This window comes from Lissotriton helveticus, chromosome 5_1, assembly GCF_964261635.1.
Source record: "Lissotriton helveticus chromosome 5_1, aLisHel1.1, whole genome shotgun sequence".
Lineage (NCBI taxonomy): Eukaryota > Metazoa > Chordata > Amphibia > Caudata > Salamandridae > Lissotriton > Lissotriton helveticus.
In genome coordinates, this window is record NC_136065.1 from 1,168,027,387 (window position 1) to 1,168,054,859 (window position 27,473).

At 43.1% G+C, this 27,473-nt stretch overlaps 1 protein-coding gene across 1 annotated transcript in view; it reads right to left on the bottom strand.

Moving 5' to 3' along the window:
- Nucleotides 1–27,473, bottom strand: part of DCLRE1A (DNA cross-link repair 1A) — a 133,188-nt gene that overhangs the window by 16,963 nt on the left and 88,752 nt on the right. The window contains exons 6-7 of the mRNA XM_078643859.1: nucleotides 14,961–15,106; nucleotides 14,437–14,591 (exon numbers count right to left, since the gene is read on the bottom strand). Coding sequence (XP_078499985.1) covers nucleotides 14,437–14,591; nucleotides 14,961–15,106 — 301 coding nt within the window. The remainder of the gene's footprint in view (nucleotides 1–14,436; nucleotides 14,592–14,960; nucleotides 15,107–27,473) is intronic.

Sequence of the window (27,473 nt, forward strand, 5' to 3'; positions counted from 1 at the left end):
TCACTAAACAAGATTGGTTACAGGGTACGGAGAACGATTATTGCCTTCTAAATGTTAAAAGATTTTTGATTAAAGGTTGGCCTATGGATAGAAGCATGTCCATGGAGGAGAAACATTATGCACAAGTTGCATCTGAATTGTCTGTTTCTGGTGACATTTTATTCAGACAAGATAAGTTTGTTCCACCTTGTGGGATTAGACAATCCATCATTTCTTTGGCACGAGGGTCATCCAGGTATCACCGGCACCACTAGTAAAATTAAAACCACTTATTGGTGGCCTGGTATTGACAATCAGGTTAAATTGTTTGTCAATCATTGTCCACAGTGTTTATGCTCTGACAAGCATTGGAAGTTGTCCAATTCAACTCTGGTACCAGTAGAATGGCCTGAAGCTCCTTGGCAGAAAATTGCCCTGGATTTTTCTGGCCCATTTTCTGTTTTTAATTCTGGTTATAAATTTTTAATCGTTGCCATCGATTACTTTTCAAAATGGATCTATTATTCGTTTGTTAAGAATCCGGATTCCTTTTCTGTGATTTCATTTTTGAAACGTTTATTTGTCATCGATGGTGCTCCTCATGAAATTGTTTCTGACAACGGTTCACATTGTTTCACAGGAAGTGAATGTGTTTTTAAACAATTTAGATGTTAAGCATACTTTTGTTCCTCTCTATAGTCCTTCATCAAATGGTCTTGTGGAAAGAGCTGTAGTGTAGTTCCTATTTTCCCAATAGGCTCTGCGCATTGGAATAATACCTACAGCAGTAAAGGCCTAGGCCAGACGTTAACTAGGTCTACTACTGTCGATACTAGACTTAATTTTTGGGTTTGCCAGCGTAGCTCAGAGTTCGCTAGAAACTTTCTCGAATGTTCAGGAAAGAATTAACTCCCCTGATTAGACAAGAAGGGATTTAGTTTCTGACAACCATAGAACATGACAACTTTGCTCTCCCCTAATCAAGAGTCAATCTCGAGAGTCGTGTGAGCACAAGGCAATTATTTTACTCAGTCAGTACGTGCATTCTTAGTCTCATCAGATTGTAGAGAAAAGGAAGAGACGGGCGTGTTCAATAAAAAGGTGTTATTTATTGATCAGTCTCTTTTCTCGTACAAGAGAAATGGATCGATATTATTGCAATACTTATAGTTAAGTAAAGTGCATACATTAAAAGCAATAGTATAAAATAATACTGTAAAAACATTGATATGGTTTCTGAGCCATATGATGTTTAAAATGATTAAAATATATTTACATACACATATACATTTGACTAAACGTACTCAACTGGTGTTTCTAAATACGCCTACCCCGTGTACCTGACCTAAGTCTAATGCGTGGGCGGGAATAGAAAGTTACAGTTTAAGTTAAGTTTGTTTTTGCCAAGTGAATAGCTAAAGAATTCTCTGTGAGGGGTTATTCAGTTCTGTACCTGGAAGTTAGGATGAATGAGGAATGGTATCTCTTTCTCTGCTCTCGATATTCCAGGCTGCCTGCGAGGGCTGCCCAGAAACGCCGGTGCTGGGTCTCTCGGCTTGAGATAGCAGCGCGTCTCTCAGCGCGTCAGGAAGGCGGGGCTGCGCCAGCGGGGTCTGCTTCTGCTCTCGGCTTCGGCAAGTATGGCTGCTCCGTCTTGTCACCACGCGTGTGTTTGCATAGGGCAAGATCGGCAATATTTATACCTTAAAGGTGCCGAGATTGACGTAAGGATGGACATAGATACGTCAATAAAGATGTCATACGACTTGCTCGTTAGCACATTCTTTACTAGAGTTCTCTGTGAAATCAAAACAATGGCCGCACGGATTTTCCAGGTTGTCATAGGTTTGATTTGTTATGAGAACGTCGTATGCCTTATCAGGGGCTGGAGGAATGTCGCTTGTCTAATTAGATCTCAAGCGTTATGACCTAATCAGATAACACGTTCCTGTGCCGTAGTGTGACTGCGTCAGATAACGGTATCTGCATCATGGGGGCTTTTCTTGCCTCATGGGCTGACTGTTAGTTAACTTGATAGTTAGTTTAACCAGAATAGGGTCAGGAATAGGGGGATCGATTCAGAACCTACAGGAATACATGACACCCACTCCACGCTAACTATGGTCATATTTACTAATCTATGCATAGTATAACATAGTACAACATACTATAGAGTATAGTGTATACCTTACCACCCCAAAATACATAAATGCATTTTGAAATTTTCAAATATACTGAAAAAATTGCAGTCATATATATTGTATGCACTTAAGCTATGAATTAAATGCAAAAGTAAACACGCATTTGTATGCATTATTGCTTATTTGGTATATAATAAATACACATGAAATGGCTCTTAATATGGCTATACAGAAAGGAAGTTCGAGACCATTTCATCACATAATAAAATATTTGTGAACATCCCAGCGGGCAACTAAAGTTTATAAAGTATCTAAAAATAGAAATCTTAGTTCTCTAGGAATAGTTTCTTACTTTAAGCAGAAGATAAGTGTCCCGAAAATTTTGTGAAAAATAATTTGGGGCTGCTAAAAAATTGTTGTCCGTGAACTGGTGGGAAAAATTGTTCATGTGACTTTATTTTTAAAGTTGAAGGCCGAATTCAGGGAACGCCGTGTGCGAGCTTGCTCAAAAGTCTCTATTTCTGTTCTGGAGAGAACATCATATCATTTAGGCTTTCGAAAAAACTGTCAACAGCTTCATGGGAAAGTTCCACTAAGTCGGAAATAGGGGTAACCATGCATTCGTGCGCATGATTGTCTGCATTGACATTCTGATTCGCATTGCTGACAGAAGGTCGTACCTGTTCAATGCTGCTTTCATCTTGAACTTCACTACTCTTCAATCGTAGTGGTGAAGATTCCACGAATGCCGTCATCAGGATTGGTAGCCTTTGAGGGCAGCACAAAGCGTGAACCTTGGTAGGAACCAACAGTGTATCTGCATCCACTGGCGCATCCGATTGTAGCGTCAGACAGGTGTCTAACACGCATTCTTCTCCGCATAGCAGACATCTCAATACAGGTAAAACACATCTTTGCCACATTGGTCGAAATGATAGAAACCAAGTCATGTTCAGGTCTCTAAGCCGGGATAGTCCCAGGATTTTTGATATCCGGTCCCGGTATCCAATGGCTAGGATTGTATCTTCCATTGTCGCGAGAGTTTGATCTGTGACATGGGTTGCCATAACGAAAAATAAGGACTAAGAATAGGATTCCTGCAATTAGTCCCAGTATCAGGGGAAGTCCGCCAAAAATCGAATGGACGAAATCTGGAAAAATACCCAGTATGGCTTTGAATGGTGTTAATGCCATCGAAAATACTGTCTTAAATACCTTTGAGTCCCCAGTGGTATCAGAAATATTTAAGATTTCGCTCAGGATTTCCGCGAAATGTACGGGGGAATTAGTCGATAATGTATGTATCTCTGCAGTCGTCCTTGCGACTTGTAGATCATACGTTTCTTTTGATGACGTGAGCCTTGTAGGCGTCTGAAGAAGCACTGTTTTCATTCTGCTTAAAGTATCTATTCGAATAGAAGTAATTTTCAAACTGGGCCATGCCCTTGCCTCCCTGTCTGGAAAGGAGCTGGGGAACAAAGAACGTCCACAGCACTTGACCTTCGCCGTCGTAGTGACTAGATAAGGAGTCCCGGGCATAAGACTACAACATTTGCGGTCTACAATAAGAATGTAACTCCCATTATAGAGTCTTTGAAAGAATGGTTCTATTTCAGTTGCAGGTGCGCCTTGCTGGTGACATGAAAGGTTGTATGAATTCCCTTCACAGGCTCCATGCAAACTAATTCCGTTACACAGAAGTGTGCCACTTAGTGACATCGCACAATTGTTGCCACTAAGAAACACTTTCTGTCCTTTATTACTGACACATGCATGTGAATAGGGCAGGTTCCAAGTTGTTTTAAGGTACCCCTTTCCCAATTTCTCGTACATGCCAGCCTGTATATATTTTTGGCAGTATTGAAACCTGAAGGTTGAGATTGGAATATTTATGATTCCGTGGATTATCCATTCACTGACAGGTCGTTCTGACATTGTCATTGGTAATCTTTCTAGTTTTTCAATGCTCAAGATTGTATAATCAGCACCCTTTTGCGCCATACCGATTTGTCTATCAGTAAGGTTAAAGATTTGGAATAGTGACGTTGTGTTGATTAAACGCCAAGGCACATAGCCTGAACGCAGATTTTGTAACGTCCAGCCAAGCTGTACAATAGAACGCAATTGTGACTGACCATGTTGTAATAACAGTAAGTCTTGCGATAATATATCGATTGCTGAAGACACAATGCTGTCCAATGAAAAAATTCTGGAGGACAGAGTCATTAACCCATTGTCCACTACAGAAAGTGATTTTTCCAAATTAATACGGTCAATTTCCCGTATTCTTTCTGCTGTCTCAATTTGAGTAACCTTCCAGGCCTCATTGTATGCTGCATATACAGAGGCTGCTATGAAACGCTTTTGACGCTGTTTGCGTGGTCCCATTATGAAATCACGCAAGTCAGCACCATCAGTAAGTAAAGTTAGGTGTTGCTTAATTTCAGGCAGTGTGGATGTTTGTAGCCACTGAAGGCATAATTTGCCCACACTGTAGGTTGTTATTATCCCTGGGTGATGTCTTTGGGGATATCTAGGGTCTGGCCTGGTCATTTTGAAACCCTGTGTTTTATTCAGGAATCTATCTTGACAGTTATTTGTATCTGTGGGCCAGATCAACCATTGTTTCCAATCAGGTTGTGTTCTGTTTTGGTTTAATATATGGTTTACGTCTATCTCTTCATCTGTATCAGAGTTATTGCTAAACATTATTGGCTTTGGAATAGACTGTTTATTTAAATCTTTGATTTTGGCTAAGCCAAGACAGGTGGTTTGTTGAACAGTGTCATTTAAAAATATCATTTGTTCTGGGATCATGCAAGCTCTAAACAAAGCTTCTAAACCCTGTACTTGCCATTCTTTTGTACCCCAAACACTTTTCAAATCAACATTTTTGTCCCAATAATCAAATCCAAAAGTATTCATTTCTTCGAAGAATGAATCTGAATATATCAATTTTGTGTTGGTTATCACGGTTTTCATCCCTGTCTTGTTTGACAATTTAAAATAAAATGTTTCAGCATTACTTATGTTAAAACCTGAAAAATATGAATATTTGTCATATATGGTTCTAGAGCTTCCTTTTGGAGGTGTAGCACAATGTTCCCATTGATTATAATTTAAAACATTTCTAGGTTGTGCAGATTTATGTAAAAAATGGTTACCATAGTGGTTATAGCAATACATACTATCATAATTTGTAGAACCTTGCAAATAATCATGTTTTGTAAATTTAGCAGACATTACTAAGTCAGACATCATGTTGTTAATGTTTTCGAAGTCCCAATCATCAGCAAATGAGTTTGGTTTTGCAAAGTCACTCAAGGAGATCTTAATTTGGTGTGGATATTTCAGGATCTCGACCGGACCATAAATTTCATAGTCAGTGTTGTCCCAGGCTACCCCACCAGGTATCGGATTGGCTGTGTAGTTGGCTGGAGAAAGTTCTCTTTTCTCGACGTGTGAAGATGTGTGTGGTTTGAGGACCAAGTTGATGTTCTGGCTTGCTGTGTCCATTTTAGCATATTTTCCCTCAACGAAGCGTCCCAAAGTTAATACCATGATGAGCCAAAGTATGAGGATAAATGCACCAAAACCAACCCAAAATTCAATCCATGGAGAAATCAGATATGTTTCTTTCAGTTGGTTCAAAAGTTCCTTAGCTTTGTCTTTAAAGGATTTTGATGATGGCTGTCTTTGATTCACTGAAGCAGTCAGAGGAATCATCGAAGTTGATGAAGTAGCCGGATGCAGTTTTGTCAATTGTTCCAATTGGTTCAGGATTTTTGTTTCTTGCATTGTCGCTTGGTACTTCATTATAGATTGGTGTGTCTCTGCTAAATGTTTTTATTTGGGTTTTCAGAGGTCTGAGTTCTATTGCATTGTTGCATAGTCCTTGTTGTTTTTCTGTAGGCGTTTCGAATGTGATAAGCCTCTTCGTTAGAACCTCTGTATTGGTAGCAAACCTTGGTGTTCTGCTACTTATTGGGAGTCCACTTGGCCTACTGTTTGTTATCGGCCACATGTTGTGGTTTTACCAGGTCGATGGATACAACTCTGTTCTCCTTTTTACCAGCAAGTGGCGGTAGTACAACTGATCTTGTCCCGTTGACAGACAAGACAGGAACTGCTTTTCTGTAAGAAGGCCCAAATTCCTTCTTTACCGCGATCTTCTCCCTGACTAGATCCCCGACTTTTGGAATCCAGACAGGTCTTGCTGGGACAGGTGGTGATTCTTCAGTGGTCGTTGGCTGTTGTTTCAACTGTATGTTGCTCAGGTCTTTTCTTGTTTTGTTTAAGTCCTGCAAAATAGCCAAACGGTCTTTGACATCAAAGCTTTTTTCTTTAACCACTGAAGTCTGACTATCAAGGTCAGAGATCAACATCCTAGTTCCAAATAATAATTCGTACGGACTGAATCCCTTCAGAGAATTTCTTGGCAAGTTATTTAGACTACGTTGGACACTTATTAGATGTTTGACCCACCCAGCTCCCGAACCTAATATCCTTTCCATTATAGATTGCTTTCTGCCTTGGTTTTTTCTTTACACCATCCCGTACCCTCAGGAAGGAAGTGAGAAGATTCCCGCTGGACTGTGCTCATTTGGCCATGTTTCCCCCCAGGCTGGTATGCCTGAATGAAAACAATGGTCAAACGTAACATGCTCTTAGCGTATATGCCATTTAGACTTGCAAATCTTGTATAATAGTCCGGACGTCAGCCGAGTGCTGGTGATCTACATTATAAGTGGAAACTAGCCTGTATATGTTAATCGCAAGCCCTGCTTTTTATTGGTCATATTATCTGCCTTGATACGACGAGGTATTAAACTGTTTCTCTCCCCACTGCGATTTCTGTTGCAGTTTGGGCAGTTTTTTACAAACATGGTATGATGCAGGCTCATGCCTGGCCACCAGTACCGTGATTGTAATTCTTCCAGAGAATCTTTTAACTTAAGGTGTCTGAGACCCTCGCCCATGTGTGCGTCTGCGATTAACAAGTTTCTCCTGTCCATGTTTGGAATCACTCTATCCCCCACTCCAGGGATTCGAGCAAAAGGGACGGAGTTTGCATCGATTATGTATGTATAATTGAGTGGATAGTTGATCGGTAACGCTGAGCAGTCGCCTTTTGATGACGTTTTCACCGCCAGCACTGTTTCACCGTCAATGTATTTTAATGTACGCTTTTTTCGATCTACGGGAGCCGATTTAGTGGCTGCCGCTGTGGCTGTCTCAGCCAATGAATTCCCTGCAACGTGAACGCCATCACGCTGATGACTCAGTGAGTGTGTCACGTGAGTCTTTGGTAGTTCTTTTTGTAAAAGAGCTATTTGTTCCCAGAGCAGTTTCTGCTTTATTGGTGCATCTGTCTCATCTTTGTAACCGTTTTGAATCCATGTCTGCAAATCGCTGTTATATGATTTGACGCAGTAATATGAATCTGACACTATAAGTGTCGGGAATTCGCGATCCGCATTATCTAGCGCCATTTTCAAAGCTATTATTTCAGTTTGTAGTTCTGAATTAGTTTCTACTGAGTGTGATTTTGTTAATAGAGGTCTTAGTTTACCTCCGCGCCACACTTCTTTTGTAATCTCACATGTGGGGTTGTATGCATGTTCTCCCCAAACGGAGGGTTGAGCATGTCCGTCTGTATAGATTACACAGGCGTAATGTCGTAGAGGCAGAATGTCGATTGGCAGAGGATAAGTCTTTTCATATTTTAGATTTTTTAATTCTTCTAGTTCTGGATCAAAGTAGTAGTATACTTTGTCCGTTGTGATTGAATTCACCCATTGTATCCAATCCGGATTCAATGTTGTTGTTGGTAAATTACACGGTGTTGTTAGTGCCTCAAAGGCTGATTCTGCTGTTCTGACTGTGATATGTCTACCATCAGCTATGTCTTTTTCTCTAGCTATTGCGGTTTGAACTGCACGAATGATTTTTTCTGTATTACTGAATTTCTGTTCAGCTTCTGTGTACAGGTGTGATTTGAATGCAATTGGTACCTTTTCTCCCTCATTAGAGGTCAGGTATGTGAATCCGCATCTCCCTGGGATGACTCGAATCACAAGATTGCGTGTGTTATCACGTGTTTCTAATTTTGTTTTAATTAGCATGTCTGTTTGTAAGGATCTCAAAATTTCTGTGTGTGTTTGAGTCCAATTGGATCTTTTAAAGTCTGGTTTAATTAGATCATAAAGGGGTTTGACCCTTTCTGCGTAATTTGCAATGTATGTTCTTCCGAATTTTAGGAAGCCTAGAATTGACTGTAGGTTTTTAGTGTTTTAGGAGCTTGGATTACGGCACATTTCTCTAGGAAATTGTCTGCCAGGCTTTTACCTTCACTTGATAACTCATATCCCAAGAACAGGACTGTCAGATGGGCAATTCTGGACTTTTTAAAGTTGAATTTGTAACCCTCTGCTGCGAACCCAAGTATTATGGTGTTCACTCTTTTCAAGTGATTCTCCAAGTCATCATCTGTTAAGTAAATGTCATCGACATAAGATAATGCTTCATCATCATATAGTTGTAGTAATTCTGTTACTCTCGCTGAGAATACCCCTGGGCTGTTCTTGTACCCCTGGGCTAACCGACAGAATTGCTTTTGAGTGCCATTTACTGAGAATGCAGTTAAATATCTGCTCTCTGGTGCTATGTTTTGACAAAAGAATCCATTGGAGATGTCCAAGGTTGTTTTGTATTTTTTGCGCACTATGTTATTCATTAGTGCAGCACTGTGTGAGTTTTGCACTGCAAAGGTTTTGCAACATGTGTTAAGGTGTCGGTAATCCAAAACTAGACGATATGAATTGTCTGGTTTGGAGACCGGAAACAAAGGGTTGTTCATTTGTGAGGTGCAAGTTTCAATCACCCCCTGGTATTCTAGCTGATCTAGTATTTCATTTACCTGTTTTTTAGCTTCTTGCTTAATTGGGTACTGCCTTTGTGCAGTAGGTTGTGATTTTAACTGGATTTTGTGAGGAGGAGAATCCTCATCCCATCCTACATGATTTTTATATAAAGCAGGTGCTAAGGCCACTGCCCACTTTCTAGCAAGTGTATATTTTTTATGAATCGGAATATGATTCGAGAAGGCAGGCATAATTACTTCTTCGCCATGAGGGCACTCTCTGACAAACTCCGGTGGCCAGTCTTTTTCAGCTAGAAGGATGTCATAACCCTTGGAGAGGTTATCCCAAAATAGTCCCCTTATTTTCCTAGTCTTATCTCCCTCTATACGTAATGTTATCTCGTATATCTTGTGGGGCTTGCTAACTCTGGTGTCTGCAGTTTCCACTTGAAGGTATTCATACGTGTCCACTGTCTCCAGATGATTCATAAGGACTTTGCGAGCTATGCTCACCTCTGCTGCGCTGTCTAGCATTGTCTGAGCCCACTCTCCGTTTTTCAGTTGTGTCCTCAGTATTCTCGGCATTTTTAACTACCTTTATACTGGCTACCTTCTTTTTTGGAAATTGTAATTTCTTTTTTAGCTGAGCAGGTTCCTTGTCTTTGGACTTGGCGTGCTCTTCTGATCGTCCTCTTCTTTCCGATTTCTGCGAGGAAGTCTGAAAAGATTGAGAGGGACGTGTATCAATGTCTTGATATCTATCAGGTTTTTTAATATTATCCCTATTTCTAAGGTTATATCTATTCCCAGAGGGGTCACTCTGCGGTGACCTGTGTCTCTGGTTCGGAGATTTCTCCCTTCGCCTAGGAGACCTTCCTCGGGACTGGAATTTCTTTTCTTTAGGATTGGATTGTTTGTTTCCATCCCAGTTCTTTTTTGGTGAATTATTATTAAAAAATATTTTTTCTGGACTGGTTGTCAGTTGCGGTTTTACTGGTATTTCACCTAAACTATCTCTACCTAGTTCTTCATAAGATTTTTCTATGATTCTGGCAATTTCAGCTGGTTGGTCTGCTATATCTGTCTCTTTTAACCTCTGGCGGATCGCCACGTTTGCTGCTTCACCTTTTATGTTGGCTAATAATATAGCCGAGACCTGCTTGAAGTCTTTCAGTAATTTCATACCAAGAGTTAAAGCTGGTTCTGGACCGTATTCATCTTGAATTTGTTTTAGCACATCTGGTATTACCGAAATGGATGGAACACCGTGCGTTTTTGTGTAGATGGAAGCCAAGACTGTACCCCAAGTGTCACAGTCCTCTATGTGTGGTGCGATTCCCATTGGGAGACATATAGTCAGAATCCTGTGTTTTTCTAGCGGGGTGGTGTCAGGAAACACCGCCTCTATTTGGGTGATTTTCTGTGCCAACCAGAATGGTATCTGTTCCCGTTTAGCCGGAACTTTACCTAGGCAGGATTGGATGTTCTGTGGTGTAATTTTATTTGTGTTCCCCTGGTGAGGGGTCAGCTGTGGAAGTTTAATCGCTGGCTGAATTGTTGAAGTCCGCATTACATACTGAACTAATTGTCTATGAATTTTTAGTAATTGTTTTAGCTGTATTAACAGCTCAGCTGCAGGCATCCTATCGATGTCTGGATGTGGTGTGTATCCGGCTAAGACCGGCCACGTTGCTCCTGGTCTACCTAAAGGACCGAGCCTTGTGATGTGATTATTATGTATTAGGGCGCCATCAAATAAGAGCAAATGCTCTTGGAATTTGAGTGGTACTTCCACCTCCTCGAAAGGAGTGTACGTTTCAGGAGGTTCCTCTACTTTGTAATAGTGGAAGTACTTTGTTACAGCATTTGCTGCTGGAAAATTTATCCATGAATAGTATACCCCTGTCTGCCGATATTCGTGTGCCTCGATTACGAATATGACTGTGCCACCTCTAGGTGTCAGTCCATTTTCTATAAGTTTTAAGGTTATAGATCTCCTTTTAATGACCGGAATGAGTGTTATATTCGGGTCTGCTGCTTGCATGGTAGCATCAGCATCTGCGAGTTCAGTTGCTAATCTAACTGTCTCTCTTTCATCATCACTCTCTGCCATTTTACAGACAGGATGGTATTATGCTTTTTTTTGCAGATCAGGTTTCTTATGGAACAAAGATTAGATGTACAATATTTTGAAACTGTTTTTATCCTTCAACGTTGACTAAACCAAGAACCATACATAGGAGTTCCCTCCTGCGAGGTTTTGGAGGATATTACCTTTCACCCACTCCAGACGTCTTTGGAGTATAATGGGAAAAGGAGTCTGAGTGAGAAAGCACGACTGAGTTACTCTAAAAGTCTTACGTTAGTTTTATCGCCCTTTCCAAACGCGTTGGGCGCCATGTAGTGTAGTTCCTATTTTCCCAATAGGCTCTGCGCATTGGAATAATACCTACAGCAGTAAAGGCCTAGGCCAGACGTTAACTAGGTCTACTACTGTCGATACTAGACTTAATTTTTGGGTTTGCCAGCGTAGCTCAGAGTTCGCTAGAAACTTTCTCGAATGTTCAGGAAAGAATTAACTCCCCTGATTAGACAAGAAGGGATTTAGTTTCTGACAACCATAGAACATGACAACTTTGCTCTCCCCTAATCAAGAGTCAATCTCGAGAGTCGTGTGAGCACAAGGCAATTATTTTACTCAGTCAGTACGTGCATTCTTAGTCTCATCAGATTGTAGAGAAAAGGAAGAGACGGGCGTGTTCAATAAAAAGGTGTTATTTATTGATCAGTCTCTTTTCTCGTACAAGAGAAATGGATCGATATTATTGCAATACTTATAGTTAAGTAAAGTGCATACATTAAAAGCAATAGTATAAAATAATACTGTAAAAACATTGATATGGTTTCTGAGCCATATGATGTTTAAAATGATTAAAATATATTTACATACACATATACATTTGACTAAACGTACTCAACTGGTGTTTCTAAATACGCCTACCCCGTGTACCTGACCTAAGTCTAATGCGTGGGCGGGAATAGAAAGTTACAGTTTAAGTTAAGTTTGGTTTTGCCAAGTGAATGACTAAGGAATTCTCTGTGAGGGGTTATTCAGTTCTGTACCTGGAAGTTAGGATGAATGAGGAATGGTATCTCTTTCTCTGCTCTCGATATTCCAGGTTGCCTGCGAGGGCTGCCCAGAAACACCGGTGCTGGGTCTCTCGGCTTGAGATAGCAGCGCGTCTCTCAGCGCGTCAGGAAGGCGGGGCTGCGCCAGCGGGGTCTGCTTCTGCTCTCGGCTTCGGCAAGTATGGCTGCTCCGTCTTGTCACCACGCGTGTGTTTGCATAGGGCAAGATCGGCAATATTTATACCTTAAAGGTGCCGAGATTGACGTAAGGATGGACATAGATACGTCAATAAAGATGTCATACGACTTGCTCGTTAGCACATTCTTTACTAGAGTTCTCTGTGAAATCAAAACAATGGCCGCACGGATTTTCCAGGTTGTCATAGGTTTGATTTGTTATGAGAACGTCGTATGCCTTATCAGGGGCTGGAGGAATGTCGCTGGTCTAATTAGATCTCAAGCGTTATGACCTAATCAGATAACACGTTCCTGTGCCGTAGTGTGACTGCGTCATATAACGGTATCTGCATCATGGGGGCTTTTCTTGCCTCATGGGCTGACTGTTAGTTAACTTGATAGTTAGTTTAACCAGAATAGGGTCAGGAATAGGGGGATCGATTCAGAACCTATAGGAATACATGACAGAGCAAACCGTTTGTTGAAAGAGGCTGTTCAAACAGCTTGTGCTAATAGACTGGATGTTTCTGACTTTCTTTGTGAAAAAAATCTGGAACTATAATTGTACTCCTCACAGTACCACTGGAGTTTCTCCTTTTGTTTTGCTTCGTGGTCGCATTCCGACTTCTAAGTTGAATCCTTCTTGGTTAATGAGGAATTCTCTTGTCAATGTTGATTTATCTAAAATTCGTGAACATGTAAAAATGAAACAATAGTGTTACAAAGATCATTACGACAAACGCATGCATGTTGCAGAAATTTCTCTTGTTGCTGGCGATTGGGTTATCATCAAAAAGCCTGTAAAAATCACTAAGGGTCAATCCAAATTTTCTGCTCCCATGAAAGTAGTAAAAGTCTCTCGAACTGCAGCTCTCTTATTTGAAAGAGGTTGGTGGAACAAGAATGCTCTCATTAAGATTTCTGACCATCAAGCCAGGATTATTTCCTCTAAAACAGAATTCAGGTTTATCTGATAATTTGAATTCTGATTGGTTTGGTGTTGGTGAAACTTCTGTGATTCCATCTGTTCCTATCAATCTTCCTGTAAGTATCACTCCCGATTCTTAGTTGTTGGCTCATGGTGATTCCACAAATGTTACATCGCTCCCTACTTTGCAACCTGCTTTAAATGCCGATGGTAAGGGAGATGGTATGGGGGTTGGTCGCAGAACCAGATCTGTTCCTGTGAGACTTCATGATTATGTTTTGAATTAGTTTCCTTTTATATTTCGAATTGCATTTAAAATTTGTTTGTTTTTTAATTTTTATTAGGGGAAGGATGTGTAGTATGTACTGTTTTTATTTAACTTGGTTGCTTTAAGGAATCTTTCATGAATGTTCTAATGATGTTCTTAGAACACCATGTTAACTGTGTTACTGTCATAACGAGCCTGTTCCCTTTCATTGCTGGTCGTGGGTTATTTACTTCAGGAATAAAACTTCCACTATCTAACAACATCTTGGATATCATCTTTCTTTTATTCCGATAAGCTTACTACATCCATACAACACATTTGTCCCCTTACATTAACCATGTACTCACTGTGTTGCTATTTATTGATGAATGTACAGCCCCAGGTGCTAAGAACTCCTCGTAAGGTGAGATGTGAGTGCTATGTAGAGCAAAGTAAAAATATCCAGCTTGGTGAACCAAAGGAATGAGAAAAAAAATGTATGATCAGGAACTAACTACCATGTGCATGCAGCTTTCACTACACTGAGGCCAAAAGGACACCTCTATAGCACCACAAACCTTCATCTGTGGCACAACCTTTACTACCACAAATTAATGTAGCTGTGGACCTACTAACAGCAAGAAAGCTCTGCAAACTAGAGAGTTCAGTCCCATACAAGTGTGAATGAAGTCTGTAAAGCCAGTCTCTCTAAACCATTTAAATCAACCTTTTGCATGAAGGCTTCTTTAACTAGTTTGCAGTCTCGTCTTGGTAAGAGTGGCAGGCAAAGGGAGGAAGAACACGAGGACATTGGAAGCAACAGGCAATGATAGTTATTAGCACAGTGGACTCCAACATAGAGGAGAAAAAGCGCAACAGTACTGTACCCTAAAGCACAGATTAAGTGAGGCACAAAGATACTGCTGCTATGGAATGCAGTTTCAAGGTGCATAGATACTTCACAAAGTCTTACCTTACAATTAACCTGCATCATCGGAAGAACATGAAGACTGGTGCTGTTCCAGTCTGTAGTGATTTGGGATGCAATGTCTTTCGACTCCAAGCACTGCATTGTTTTGTACTTGTCTTGGGACATGCACACCTTGCAGCCCAAAACATCGGCAACAGCTACAACCCAAAAAAATATAGATTAGTTCAGCTACATTCGACCAATACAGCTAAAAACGAATATAATACATAGTCCCTAATAAAGGGGAAGATCTTTGCGTTTGGCACATTTTCAAGTCCAACATTAGGTGTACTTTCAGAATTCATAGTGCAAGCACCAACAAGCGACCACAACAGCCTGCATAGAGATATTGCATACAGTTCCAGCACCAGGAATACCTTGGCGTTTGGCAGAATGGCCTTTCACATTCTCAGCTTAAAATCTGCATTTATCGCAGGACGTTTGTGAATTCTGTTCTTCAGAGATCTCCTCTGCCACGCTACAAACATTTCAGACATAAAAAAAACAGAACATTTCAGAGTAAGTACCCAGAAAGACTTTTTCTTTTCCAACGGAATATGTGCCACAAACAACCAGCGTTCGAGGATTCTGGGTAACCATTTCAAAGGCAGTGGTAACAGCAAACTGGATCGCTTCTTGCTGGGGCGGAAAGGTGTATTCCGGACTGCAATACCTGTCAGGCAGAACAAGCACAAACCTCTGTAAGAAGGCAGCAAACCTCAACACTGCAAGGCTCTGGTCATAGTGAGTGTGGCTGACACACATGGGCATCGCCGACCTCAGCCAAGAGCATTACATTGAACGGCAAACAGATACCAGGTTAGCTGCAAATAGTTACAACATGCAGACAAATCAATAGCTACAAGACAGCATTTGACATTTCAACAGGTTTACACGAGTCATTAACTGACATACTGCGTGCCTGTGAAATATTCTCTATAGCAATATATGAACAAAAGTTACTTACCTGTAAAATGTGGTTCTCCAGTATTGGTGTCTTTCATAGAGTCACATGCTTGAATATCCCCCGTCGAAGTGGGAGTCCCACGGTACATAAAATAGCAGTCATATGCATGTATACATGAAAATTATAATAAATAAAAATATACATACATATAATGCAATACATTGTAAATTCTAGAAGTACCATAGAACATAATAGGTCCATTGAAAAGCCTAAGGGAGAACTCACTTTAGTAGCTTATCAGTGTCATTATGTGTTGGTCCACATTCCAGCCAATCAGGCTGTAGCTTCCTCTAGAACCTTCTCCTCAGAAGCCCAAGTCCTCAGATTTTCGTAGCACAAGCAAGTATAAGTGCCTGAGGAGAAGAGAGCCTCTGAGGGGAGGATGGGAGGGTCGCATGTGAATCTATGAAAAGACACCAATACTGGAGAACCACAGTTTACAGGTAAGTAACTTTTGTTCTTCTCCAGTATTAGGGGTGTCTTTCATAGATTCACATGCTTGAATAGAGTAGAAAGCAGTAGATCATCACAAAAGTCATAACGGTGATACATCAAGCAAAGAAGGTAAACATATTTAGACAATATGCAACAAATACCAAACATTATTAATAAAAAACCTTTATGACTGGAGGCGGGTAGCAACAGAGGCTCACCTTTATTGGAAAAGATTCCGCAGCACCGCTTGACCCACTGCCGCATCCGCGGCGTCTGTTGATTGCAGGCAGTAGTGCTTAGTGAAAGTATGGCTGCTCGACCAAGTAGCAGCTCTGCAGATCTGTCGTAGGGGTACCCCTGCAAAAAGGGCAGCCGAAGTAGACATTGCGCTAGTCGAATGAGCACGAACTGAAGCAGAAAGGGGCTTTCCAGCCCGTTGGTGGCAGAAGGATATGGTAGAGGATATCCACCTGGTTATAGTCCGTTTGGTAACGGGTTGCCCTTTGCAAGTTGTACCATATGCCACAAACAATTGATCTGATTTCCTGAAAGGTGCAGTTCGTTGAATATAGAATTTTAGACAACGTTTGACATCTAATGAATGCAATGACCGCTCAGCTGGAGTTTGCGGAGCAGGAAAGAAAGTTTTAAGGATTACAGGCTCGTTGAGATGAAAGTCACGGGGAACCTTTGGGATGAATTTAGGATTAGTTCGTAATGTCACAGCCTCATTGGAGAATTGCAGGAAAGGAGGCTGTATGGTAAACGCCTGGATGTCACTGACACGTCTGGAGGACGTCAAGGCGAGCAAGAGAGCAACTTTCCACTTGAGAAATTTAAGATTTGCAGAGTGAATAGGCTCAAATGGTGGTAGAAGTAGTTGAGACAAGACCAAATTCAAGCGCCAAGCAGGCGGAGGGCGACGGATAGGTGGAAACATCCTAAAAAGGCCCTTGTAAAATTGCTTAATGCTCCTTGAAGAACATAGAGATGTGGATCCATCATGGCGGAAACGGGAAATCGCCACCAGGAATACTTTAAGAGTTGAATGTGACAGTCCCGACTTTGCCAGGGATAAAAAGAAATGCAAAATTTGTTCAGGTTTTGCAGTCATTGGGTCCAAATCCTTAGTGCGGCACCAGACACAGAAACGCTTCCACTTTAATTGGTACGTTGTGATAGTGGAGGGAGCGCGAGCCCGCGCTAATACCTCCCTGCAGTCCTTGTCGATATTTAAACGTGCAAATTCGTTGGACTCAGGTTCCAGGCATGGAGTTGGAAGATATGCCGGATCCGGGTGACAGATTTGTCCGGGCTGCATCGTGAGGAGGTGCGGTAGAGGATGGAGTGGCAACGGATCGGACTGCGAGAAGAGGAGCAGGTCCGTGAACCATGGACGTCGCGGCCATTTGGGCACAATCAGGATGATGTGACAAGGTTGGAACCTCATCCTGTGTAACAGGCGAGGGATCAGAGGAAGTGGAGGGAAAGCATAGATGAAGTCGTTCGACCAATTGATCGAAAATGCATTTCCGCTCGACTCTCTGTGGGGATGCCGACTTGCAAAGCGTTGGCATTTCCTGTTGGCAGCAGTCGCGAATAGATCCATTTGTGGCCGGCCCCACCGCCGGAAGATGAATTCGACCGTTGGCTGATTGAGTTCCCACTCGTGATTGTCCGATGATGCCCGGCTGAGTGAATCCGCCAGGACATTGGCCACACCCGGCACATGAATGGCTGTGAGATGAATTTGACGTTGAACCGCCCAATCCCATATTTCTTGTGCCAGTTGGGAAAGTAGGAGAGACCTCGTGCCGCCCTGCTTGTTGAGGTAGTGCATGCTGGTGGTGTTGTCCGTCCTTACCAGCAAAGTGTGTCCCTGCACTAACCTCTGGAAGGATTTTAGGGCTAAGAAAATCGCCAAGAGTTCCAGACGATTGATGTGCCAAGTTTGTTGGGTTGGTGTCCACTTCCCTTTTACAGACATGCCGTCGAGATGCGCTCCCCATCCTTCGAGAGACGCGTCTGTTGTAAGTGTCAAAGTTGGAGGTTCGTGCTGGAATGGACGGCCCGCAGATATGTTTGGAGGGTGAGCCCACCACTCCAGCGCTGTCTGGATGCGAGGTGTTAGATGAACCTTGTCCTCGAACGACCCTGACACTAGTTTCCACTGCCTGTCCAATTCCTCTTGTAGAGCCCTCATGTGCAATCTGCAATTTGGAATAAGTTGGATGCACAAGGAAGTCATGCCCAGGAATGACTTGAACGTTCGGACAGAAACGTACAGTCTTGATTGGAGGAACCGCACCATCTTTATCATGCGGTCCTGTCTTTCCTGGGAAACGAACACATTTCCCTGCCGAGAATCTAGCAAGGCTCCGAGAAAATCTCTCCTTTGCGATGGTTGAAAGTGTGACTTCTGGCAATTAATTGAAAGCCCCAAGGATTGGAAGAGGGAGACGCAGACTTGAGTGTGCTGCTCCGTTAGGTGGAAAGTGTTTGCTTTGATGAGGCAATCGTCCAGGTATGGGTAAAATTGGATACCTTGGAGACGCAGGAAGGCAGCTACCGGGGCTAAGATCTTGGTAAAGACCCTCGGTGCTGATCTTAGGCCGAATGGTAAAACTTTGAATTAGAAGTGCAGCTGTCCGACTGTAAAGCGTAGATACTTCCCGTGTCTGGGGTGGATTGGCACATGGAAATAAGCGTCCTGGAGATCGATGGTCGAATAGAATTCCCCTGGATTGAGAAAATTCAGAATTTGAAGCAGGGTTAACATCTGAAAAGTTTTTGAAATGATACATTTGTTTAGGGCTCGTAAATCTAAAATTGGACGCCATTCCCCAGACTTATTCTTGACTAAGAAAAAACGGGAATAAAAGCCCTTGCCCCCGTTGACCTTGCGGCACGACTTCGATGGCTCCTTTTTTTATCATTAATTTCACCTGGGCCAGAAGTTCCTTGAAATGGGGAGAGGGTGGCCCCGAAGGTGGACGAGTGGGAGGAAATTTTGTGAATTCCAGGGTGTGTCCTTTGGAGATAACGTCCAGGACCCATAATTCTCCGTCGCACGGCAAGTCTAGGACTCGTGCTTGTACCTCTGGACGGAAGGTGGTAGACCTCAACCAGCCTTGACGCCTCAAAACTGCAGCCCCAGCCAATTGATGAAAACCCGTTGAGGAAATGTCGAGTGCACAATCAATGATTTCGGATGAAATCAACTCCCCCTCTTGTATAATTGTCTGTGCTTCTGCACGGATTGCATCAGGCAGTTGAGGAATCAATGCAGCAACTTCGGACCACATCTGGCGGTCGTAACGGCCCAGAATAGCCAGAGTATTAGCCGCCCTCACCGTAGTAGCCGCCATGGTTGTGAATTTCTTCCCTATAGAATCCAACTTGCGGCCTTCCTGATCAGGAGGAGATGTAAGTGGCGAAGCAGGATTGCGTGATCTTTTCTGTGCAGCCGGAGTTATTACCGAATCTGCTTTAGGTTGAGACACTAAACAGGCCGGGGAAGATGGTGGAGCTTTGTATTTCCTGTCCAATCTGGGCAAAACTGCAGGTACAGAATTTGGACGTTCCATCAATTTAAGGCCCTCCTTCCAAATATAATCCACGATAGGTATAGTGTGGGATTGCCTTTGAGATAGGTCCTTAAAATCATAGAGGAAGCATTCACTTTCATGCTGATCTTTTTCGACCGTGAGATGAAAACGTTTTGCAGCACGGATCATCAAATTGTGAAAATTTGCGATGTCCACTGGAGGCGACGCTAGAGGTGAGGCGGGCGGAGTGGAAGGTGTTTGAGCCCTGTAATTGTCCCACTCATTCATATCGACGTCATTGTCGTCGTCATCAGTATTGTGAGGATCCGGATCTTCGTCGCCAGTGTCAGGACGGGCACCACCCGGTGACACGGGTAAAACTGGTGCAGGTGTTGGAAGAAGTTGAGGTTGAGGCTGCGGAGGAGGTTGCGATGCTGGAGAGGCAGGTGTAGAAGGCGGAAACCTGCGGTTATAGTCATCCAGCATGTGCTGTAGGTTCATGACCAAAGAGAGAGGTATCTGTGTGATTGGTTCCGAAGGCACTGGTTCCGACGCATCAACAGGGAACAATTCAGTCCCATCTTCGACATTGTCCACCACATCACCCTCATCACTATATTCCTGGCACTTAATGTTTAAATCCGAAGGACTGGTAATCTGTTTAAAAAAAATTTCTGCCTCTGAATCGTTTCCGGATTCTTCCGCACCAGACTGGAACAATTGGTCTGGAAGACGAGTGCCACTTCTCACAGGACTCAGTTGGATGAGAGGAACTGTCCGCAAAGAAGAAGCAGTAACCACTGTATAGATGGCAGCTGTTTTCGGCAAAGGTTGCCGAGATGTCAACGAGCCCGTTGGCGTAAGTGTGGCAGGGTCAGAATGAGCCTGAGGCGGCTGCGTCGTCACCACGGAGGAAATCGGCGCCGAATTAGAAGGATTTTTCTTCGTCGACGAGGATTTCTTGACAGTCGACGGAGCCGTCGACGAAATTGGAGCCTTCGTCGTCGACGGGATGACAGCCGTCGTCGAAGCCGTCGACGATGGTCGACGGCTGCGCCGTCGACGAGACAACCGTCGACGGGCCTGTCGACGAGGTGCTACTAGAAGACTTGATCTTCGTCGACGATGTTCGCGTCGACGAAGGAAGAGTCGACGATGACCTCGTCGTCGACGGCTTTTCTTTGACGGTCGTCGACGAGATCTTCACAATAGAAGAGATGGGTCTCACCTTCTTGGTCGTCGTCGACGACGAGGTGATCATCGTCGACGTAGCGCTGGTCGACATTGTACATGTTGTCGTCGACGTAGAGGTGGCAGACACTGATTTCGTCGACGCCGAAGACGTAGACGGGTGCGTCGACGAGCCCAAACCAGATTTTTTTAATGGAAGGCACTGTTTTGGGCACAGACGTCAGAGAACTAGGTCCTGTAGACGTGCCCTGAAGCAAATCCTGTGGGGAGACAATCCTAGAGGACTCCAACAGTCTACTCTTCTTAAGAAAAGGAGAAGAAACCTCAGTCTCAGACCCACGCTTCTGAGAGGATCTTGAAAAGCCAGAAGATAAACTGCCTACCTCAGAAAGTGCAGTGTCCGAAGTCCTCAACCTCTGTAGCCACAGAAGGAGACGGGCCTCTCTATCCCTCAGAGTCTTGGGAGGGAAAGTACTTACAGTTTTTCACCTCGTGGTCTGGGTAGAGACAGTAAATGCATTTACTGTGTGGCTCCTCGTGGAAAAGGCGTAATTTACCACAAGAAGGGCAGGCTTTAAACAAAGATTTCTTGTTTGAAGACATTTTCTGATGAAAAAGAACAGTTAAAGTTGAAGAAACTGAGCAGAGCTCAAGGAGACTCCCTTCACACGACGTGAGGTAGAAAATCTGAGGACTTGGGCTTCTGAGGAGAAGGTTCTAGAGGAGGCTACAGCCTGATTGGCTGGAATGTGGACCAACACATAATGACACTGATAAGCTACTAAAGTGAGTTCTCCCTTAGGCTTTTCAATGGATCTATTATGTTTTATGGTACTTTTAGAATTTACAATTTATTGCATTATATGTATGTATATTTTTATTTATTATAATTTTCATGTATACATGCATATATGACTGCTATTTTATGTACCGTGGGACTCCCACTTCGACGACGGGGGATATTCAAGCATGTGAATCTATGAAAGACACCCCTAATACTGGAGAACTGAATGTACACAGTCTGTCCACTGGAGTACTGAAGTAAAACAGGAAAAACAAAAAAATAGAATGCGAACAAGGTCATCTCATCAATGGACCAAGTGGTACATTTCAACTTCACAAAAAAATAAAAAAATAAACACTGGATGAGTAGTCAAAAGAGGAAGCAAGTCTTTAATTTGTTTTGGAACTGAATTACTAGTCTGGGGTATGGAGGGTGACTTGAAGACAGTGTGGCATGTGAGCAGACAACTTTGGCCAATGGATAAGAATGGTACGGTATTTTTTAGGGGAGAGGGACAAGAACACACAAAGAGTCCTTGTGACAAGGTTAGATGGCACATTTTTGGAGCAGGTTTGGTAATAAGGAGCCAGAACAGATTTTCTGTTCACATGCAAGCTATTTTACTTCGCAATTTATCTAAAAAGAAACAATTTAGGCAACTTTTGAAAATCTTAGCCGGTGAACAGTTGCCTAGCAATGATGGTATTACGTTTTAATCACAGTCCTGGCACCCAACATACCTTGAATAAAAGGCACATTGTCCCTGTTCAGAATGAAAAGGGACACATTCTAAAAGAAAGAAACCCTGCCGACCTTTCCTCTGCACAGAGCACTTTATAGAAAGATTTAGAAATCTAATTTCCAAACTTACTGCAAGATCCTATTAGTTAAATAAGAAAACAAAATTACTCGTTTTAAACAATTTGTACCCGCGTTCCACCAGCGTAAGCATTTGTGCCACAAAACACGCCATCACTATGGAACTAACTGCCCAGATCTAGCCTCAAGGTGACAGGAAACGTTTAGCATGGAAATAATTTCAAAAACGTGATATACACCCACGAAAAAAAACAAAATGTTTAGGGACTCGAAAAATGACCAAGTTAAACACTCGAGAATCATTGCTTTCGAAATCCACCATAATGTTTAAAAGATATTTAAGATGCAGTTGTGTGTCACTGTGTAGGAGCAAGTAAAACTAGAGAATGGCCAAACTATTCCATAGGCTCGTTGCCCCAAAACGACTTAACAGGAATCACCAACTCAAAACAAACGCTCTCCATAGTGCCCTCACACACATTCTGTAAGGCAACAAGGATGACACGCATCTTATTTTCAAGGGGAGCAGTCATGTCTGGATCCAATGCTATGAAGCCATGGGTTTGTAATGCTCTACTCCACAGCAGTTACCTGCTGATGCCAGTACTTGCAGATGGAATACAACAAAGGCAAGGCTGAGCTTCAAAGAAAGAATAACCAAGAGTTCAAGGTCTTTCTGAAACTGGGAGATCAACCACTTCTCCGGTGGAGACCCGGAATTTCAAAGGGTTGTGTGCTACGGTAGAAGATAAGACCGTCACCACACAACTTTATATTCTGGATCTACAGCGAAGAAAGAGGAGGACCCTATGGCACACTTGGGCTTATATCCATTCAACTTATTAAACTGGTATTGGGGTCTTACGGTCCATACAGCAGTTTCTTAAAGTTGGAACTAGTCAGCCATTATTAGCTGTTGTTTAAGTGTTGCACAACAGATATGTCGGTGTATCCTCAAAGCTGCAACCGGCACCCTCCAGAGTCTGCACCTTAAAGAGACACCCGACAGCCGCATGATCTCATATTCAAACCAGGAGACAATAGCCACAGCGGTCATATACTCAAAACATATTTTTTTAAACAATAGTTGCAGGCCGGCAGTCTAATGTCGGAGCTTTAACAATCAGGACTCCCCAAGTATTTTACTGATTTGAAAGGGAATTAGCAGTTTCGTTAGAGAAAAGCCATAGGACACCTTCTCTCCTGCTCAAATATTTATCACATTGTAAAACTTCCCTTTAATTTGGATTCAATTTCAGTTTAAAACTAAAGAGCAATTTGGAGATTGTACCACAGTCTATCTGCAAATCTTTATTGCCTCGCAAGGCTATGAACCTTACAAACTGTTCTGGAGCGCCCTATAGATCTCCAATCACAGATATACAATTAAAAGGCAAGCAGGAGATGCACAATTTATTTCATGGTTATTCAAAGTTTTGTACATCAAGTTTGTAGTGATGCCAGACACCACCCAGATTGTCCACAAAATGGCTCTGGGAGGGCAGACGGGTGTTCTGGACACCCACTATGTTCAAAAACCTGCAATGAACCAAAAGCAGACAGAAGCAATGCAAAGTTCCAGAAAACTTTATCCAGCATTGATTGCTAATATAATGAGTCGTATACAGGAGGATTGCGCCCAAAAAAAGCTTTTGGAGGGCTTTGAAATTCAGGCCTACTGGAGTAAGAGTGTAATCTCGGTTTCAGGATGGAAATTTGGAAAACACATTTTTTAATGCAAGTCTCAATACTTTTTTTTAAAACCTTAATTCTTCAGTTAAAAAAAAAATAGACAGCAGTACGGGTAACACTATACCCAGTACATGGCAGTTCATGACCGGAGGCACTAACTTTCAAACAAAGAAGGCTCGGGAAACCTATCTCCAGCACTCCATGTTGCCTGGCTACACACCAATCTTGCGCATGTCACAATACTTGGCCCAGATAGTCTACCTACAGAGCTCAAATTGTCCATCTGGTGCAAGTGTAAGCATTGAACAGCTGTAACGTGCACAGCAGTCTAAAATGTGCGTTGCTTTCAATACTTTTGTGGAATATTTTTCAATATCCGAATATGCAAACATTTACACAAATCAGAGCACGAGTATTCATACAATTCATATCTTTTTGGGAATCTGATAAAAAAAAGTATTTAAAGAATTGGTTTCTTTTTTCCATTTCACAATTGTTAATATTACATCTAGAATGTTCTGCATTGCAACGTTTAATATAAATGAATAAACTTTGTATCCACCCCTTCCCATGCAGTGGTCAGAGAAGCCACCCACCCCGAGATCCCTTATTTTTCAGGCTCTATTTTCCACATGGGTAATATGGTTAGTACCTATTTCCCCATATCAGAGGACTCTCTGATGTTTGGTGCCCTTTCCTATTCGGATCTTGAGACCCCTGGATCTCATCCTCCCACTGCAGTCTCGAAACTGACTATGGCTTCCATCCATGTTGTCAGAACCTCTTCTGCGTTTTCATCTACCAGACTCCCTCATAGCAGGACTTCCTCTGCTATCGCCCATTCTTTGACATTCTTTACCCATCTTTTCTTATTGGGACCTGTAGTGCCCATCCACACTATGGCGAGTAGTAGTGCCAATTGTACGAATCTACACTGCATTTTTCCGCCCGTGCATTGTTTAAGTATCCCCAGCAAACATGTGGTAGGTTCTAGCCTCACCGTCACGCTTCCTATATTCTATAGTGTTTCAACCACTTGGCTCCAAATAAGCGTGGACCGTTGGACAGTACCAAGTTAAGTGTATGAAGGATGCCGGGGTAGCGTTACATCTGGGGCAGGTGTCTGGTTTTGTATGGTTTATGCGGTGTAGCCAAACCCAAGTTGTGAATGTGTGGTGCTGCCTAATTTGTGCAGGTGCCATCAGGTGCTGAGCACCGGCACATATTTCTTAGGGCCGGGTCTACTGAATTTTTCACCCATGCACAGCCAGCACTGTGCACAGGCCATTAAAAAGCCCCAGCCTCGAGCGAGATTTGTGCAACTGTACGTTCAGATTTGGTGCATGCTGCTAGTGTGCTTGCTTTGGCGCGCACCAGTGCTTGGTCCTCAGGGGGGGGGGGGAAGGGCAGGTGTGTTGTGTCATGCGCAGTATAAACTGCTCGAGCGATGAACTGGGAGCATCATTTCAGTTGCACCACCCAGCAGTCTGCGCTTTCCGGTGTAGCCAAAGCTGCAAGGTTAGGGGAGTTGTGTGTGCGTTATTTTACACACAACTGTTATCCTAAAGGTGACAGAATAGTGCTTGGCCTGGGACACCATCGATAAATTCCGGCACAGTAGCACCCACAGGAAACTGCCCAGTAAATGCCTGCCTCGGAGCCCAGACAAGTCCTTGCAGCGTAATAACAAAATAACGGACGCAGCTGAGCGTGGTCCGAAAGTGAAAACATTTCTTCCTGCCAGTCAGTGCATTAGTACCACGATCCTACCTGTTCCAGTACGACCTCGTCTCTATCAGACCCATCCTCTCCTTTCTGCAATGGGCACTGTTGCAGCCACAAGCACCTTGAAAAACACCTCACATCCCTGCCACTGTGACTGTGCCCCACCGCTACCTCCGACAGTGCCCCTCTCTCCACAGTGGCCTTCTCCCACTATCCCAGTGCCCCTCTCTCCACGGTGCCTCTCACCTGTATCTCAATGCCCCTCTGCTTACAGTACCCTTCCCCTCTGTATCACAATGCCCCTCCGTGCAACAACACTCACTCACCCCTGTCACAGTACCCCTTGGTTCCCTCCCTCACTCAGAGCACCCCTCCCCACCATCGCTTTGTATTAACCCCTCCCACGCTCATGACAAGCTCAGCTCGTCATGAGCCACGGTTCTCGTGACTAGCTGAGCTCGTCACGGCCGTTGATGCGTTCGCACATGGGGATAATTCCCCTGTTGTGCTGAGCGTTCTATTGAAATAGACATGGCCGTGACAAGCTCAGCTCGTCATGAGCACACGAGAACCGTGGCTCATGACGACCTGAGCTCGTCATGAGCACCGGGGCGCTGTGCGCAGCTCCCCCCTCCCCCCAGCACAGCAGGAGAATTGGGCCAGCAGCGAAGGGGTTAAAGCATGCACTGGGCCCGGAGTATCCATACTTTAAGTTCACACGTGAGACCGCAAAGCCCTTCTCAGTCTTGGCCACTCGAACCAGGAGGCTTTCCCAATTACCCCCTAACCAGAGAGAATACACAGGGAATTTCTCAGCTTTGACCTGGAGAAAAATAGCATTGATTCAAAATGTGCTATAAGAGGGGCTAGGCTGTGTTGGGCGCCTGTACCTCCCCCCACCGCCACAAGCCTGCTGAGATCTATCAACCAAACACCTTCTCTTCATCTATACAGACCCGTGCCCCATAAAACCCCTACTGCATACTTACAGCCTTATGTCCCTGTTGGAGAGAGATCCGAATTTTGTCTAGTTGAAGTTTTGACTGTAGCACAGAGGGGTAACGTAGGACATGTACCATGCAGATGACAGAACTATATTATGTGGATAGCTGAGTGGGTTATTGTTTTTTGCCACAGACGTCCTTTTGTTACTCGTTGATCCTAAATTACAATCCTAATATAGCACAGGCGGCAGACTCAGTTGAATTTCGTGCTTTCTTAGTTAAAAAGTATGTGTGGAAGCCTGTCAGAATGGAGTTGAATGTCTGACTTCATTTGAAAATAGGTGGCAATGGGATTTTGTGACTTATAGTCTGATCATGTAATAGAACTATTTGTTTGAAGCATGAGTGTGGTTCTCTATCAAGGCATAATCCCAATGGTATAACTGACACTTTTTTATGTTTTCTCAGGAATACCTATTGTGCCATCTTTTTATGGCATAAAACTTAACACAGTTAAAGAATTGCTATTGTGTGTCTTGACAACACTGCTGTGCATTGATGAGACAGGCCAAGAATGATACACTCCTGTCACCTTTACATAATTAATGACTGTATATTTAATATATTGATTTGCATATGGCCATGTCTGAACTGGGGTGGCAGAGTGGGCTAAAGAACGATGATGGATTAAACCCAGATCTGTTGACTGGGTGTGAGTGTTTGATTGGTTCAGATGCTCCGTCCATCACCACCCCCTTTTGTACCACTGTATACTTAATAAAGCAGAAGTGTACTTGCTCTCTCAGTATCTGCTTTTATTTCTCCCCTTCACACCTCACTCCTTCATTTCTCTCCAATCTTACTTCCCTTTCTGCCCTACATCTGCTGTTTTCTCTTAATCGCCACCTCCCTTCATTAAATGCTTTTCATTGTTC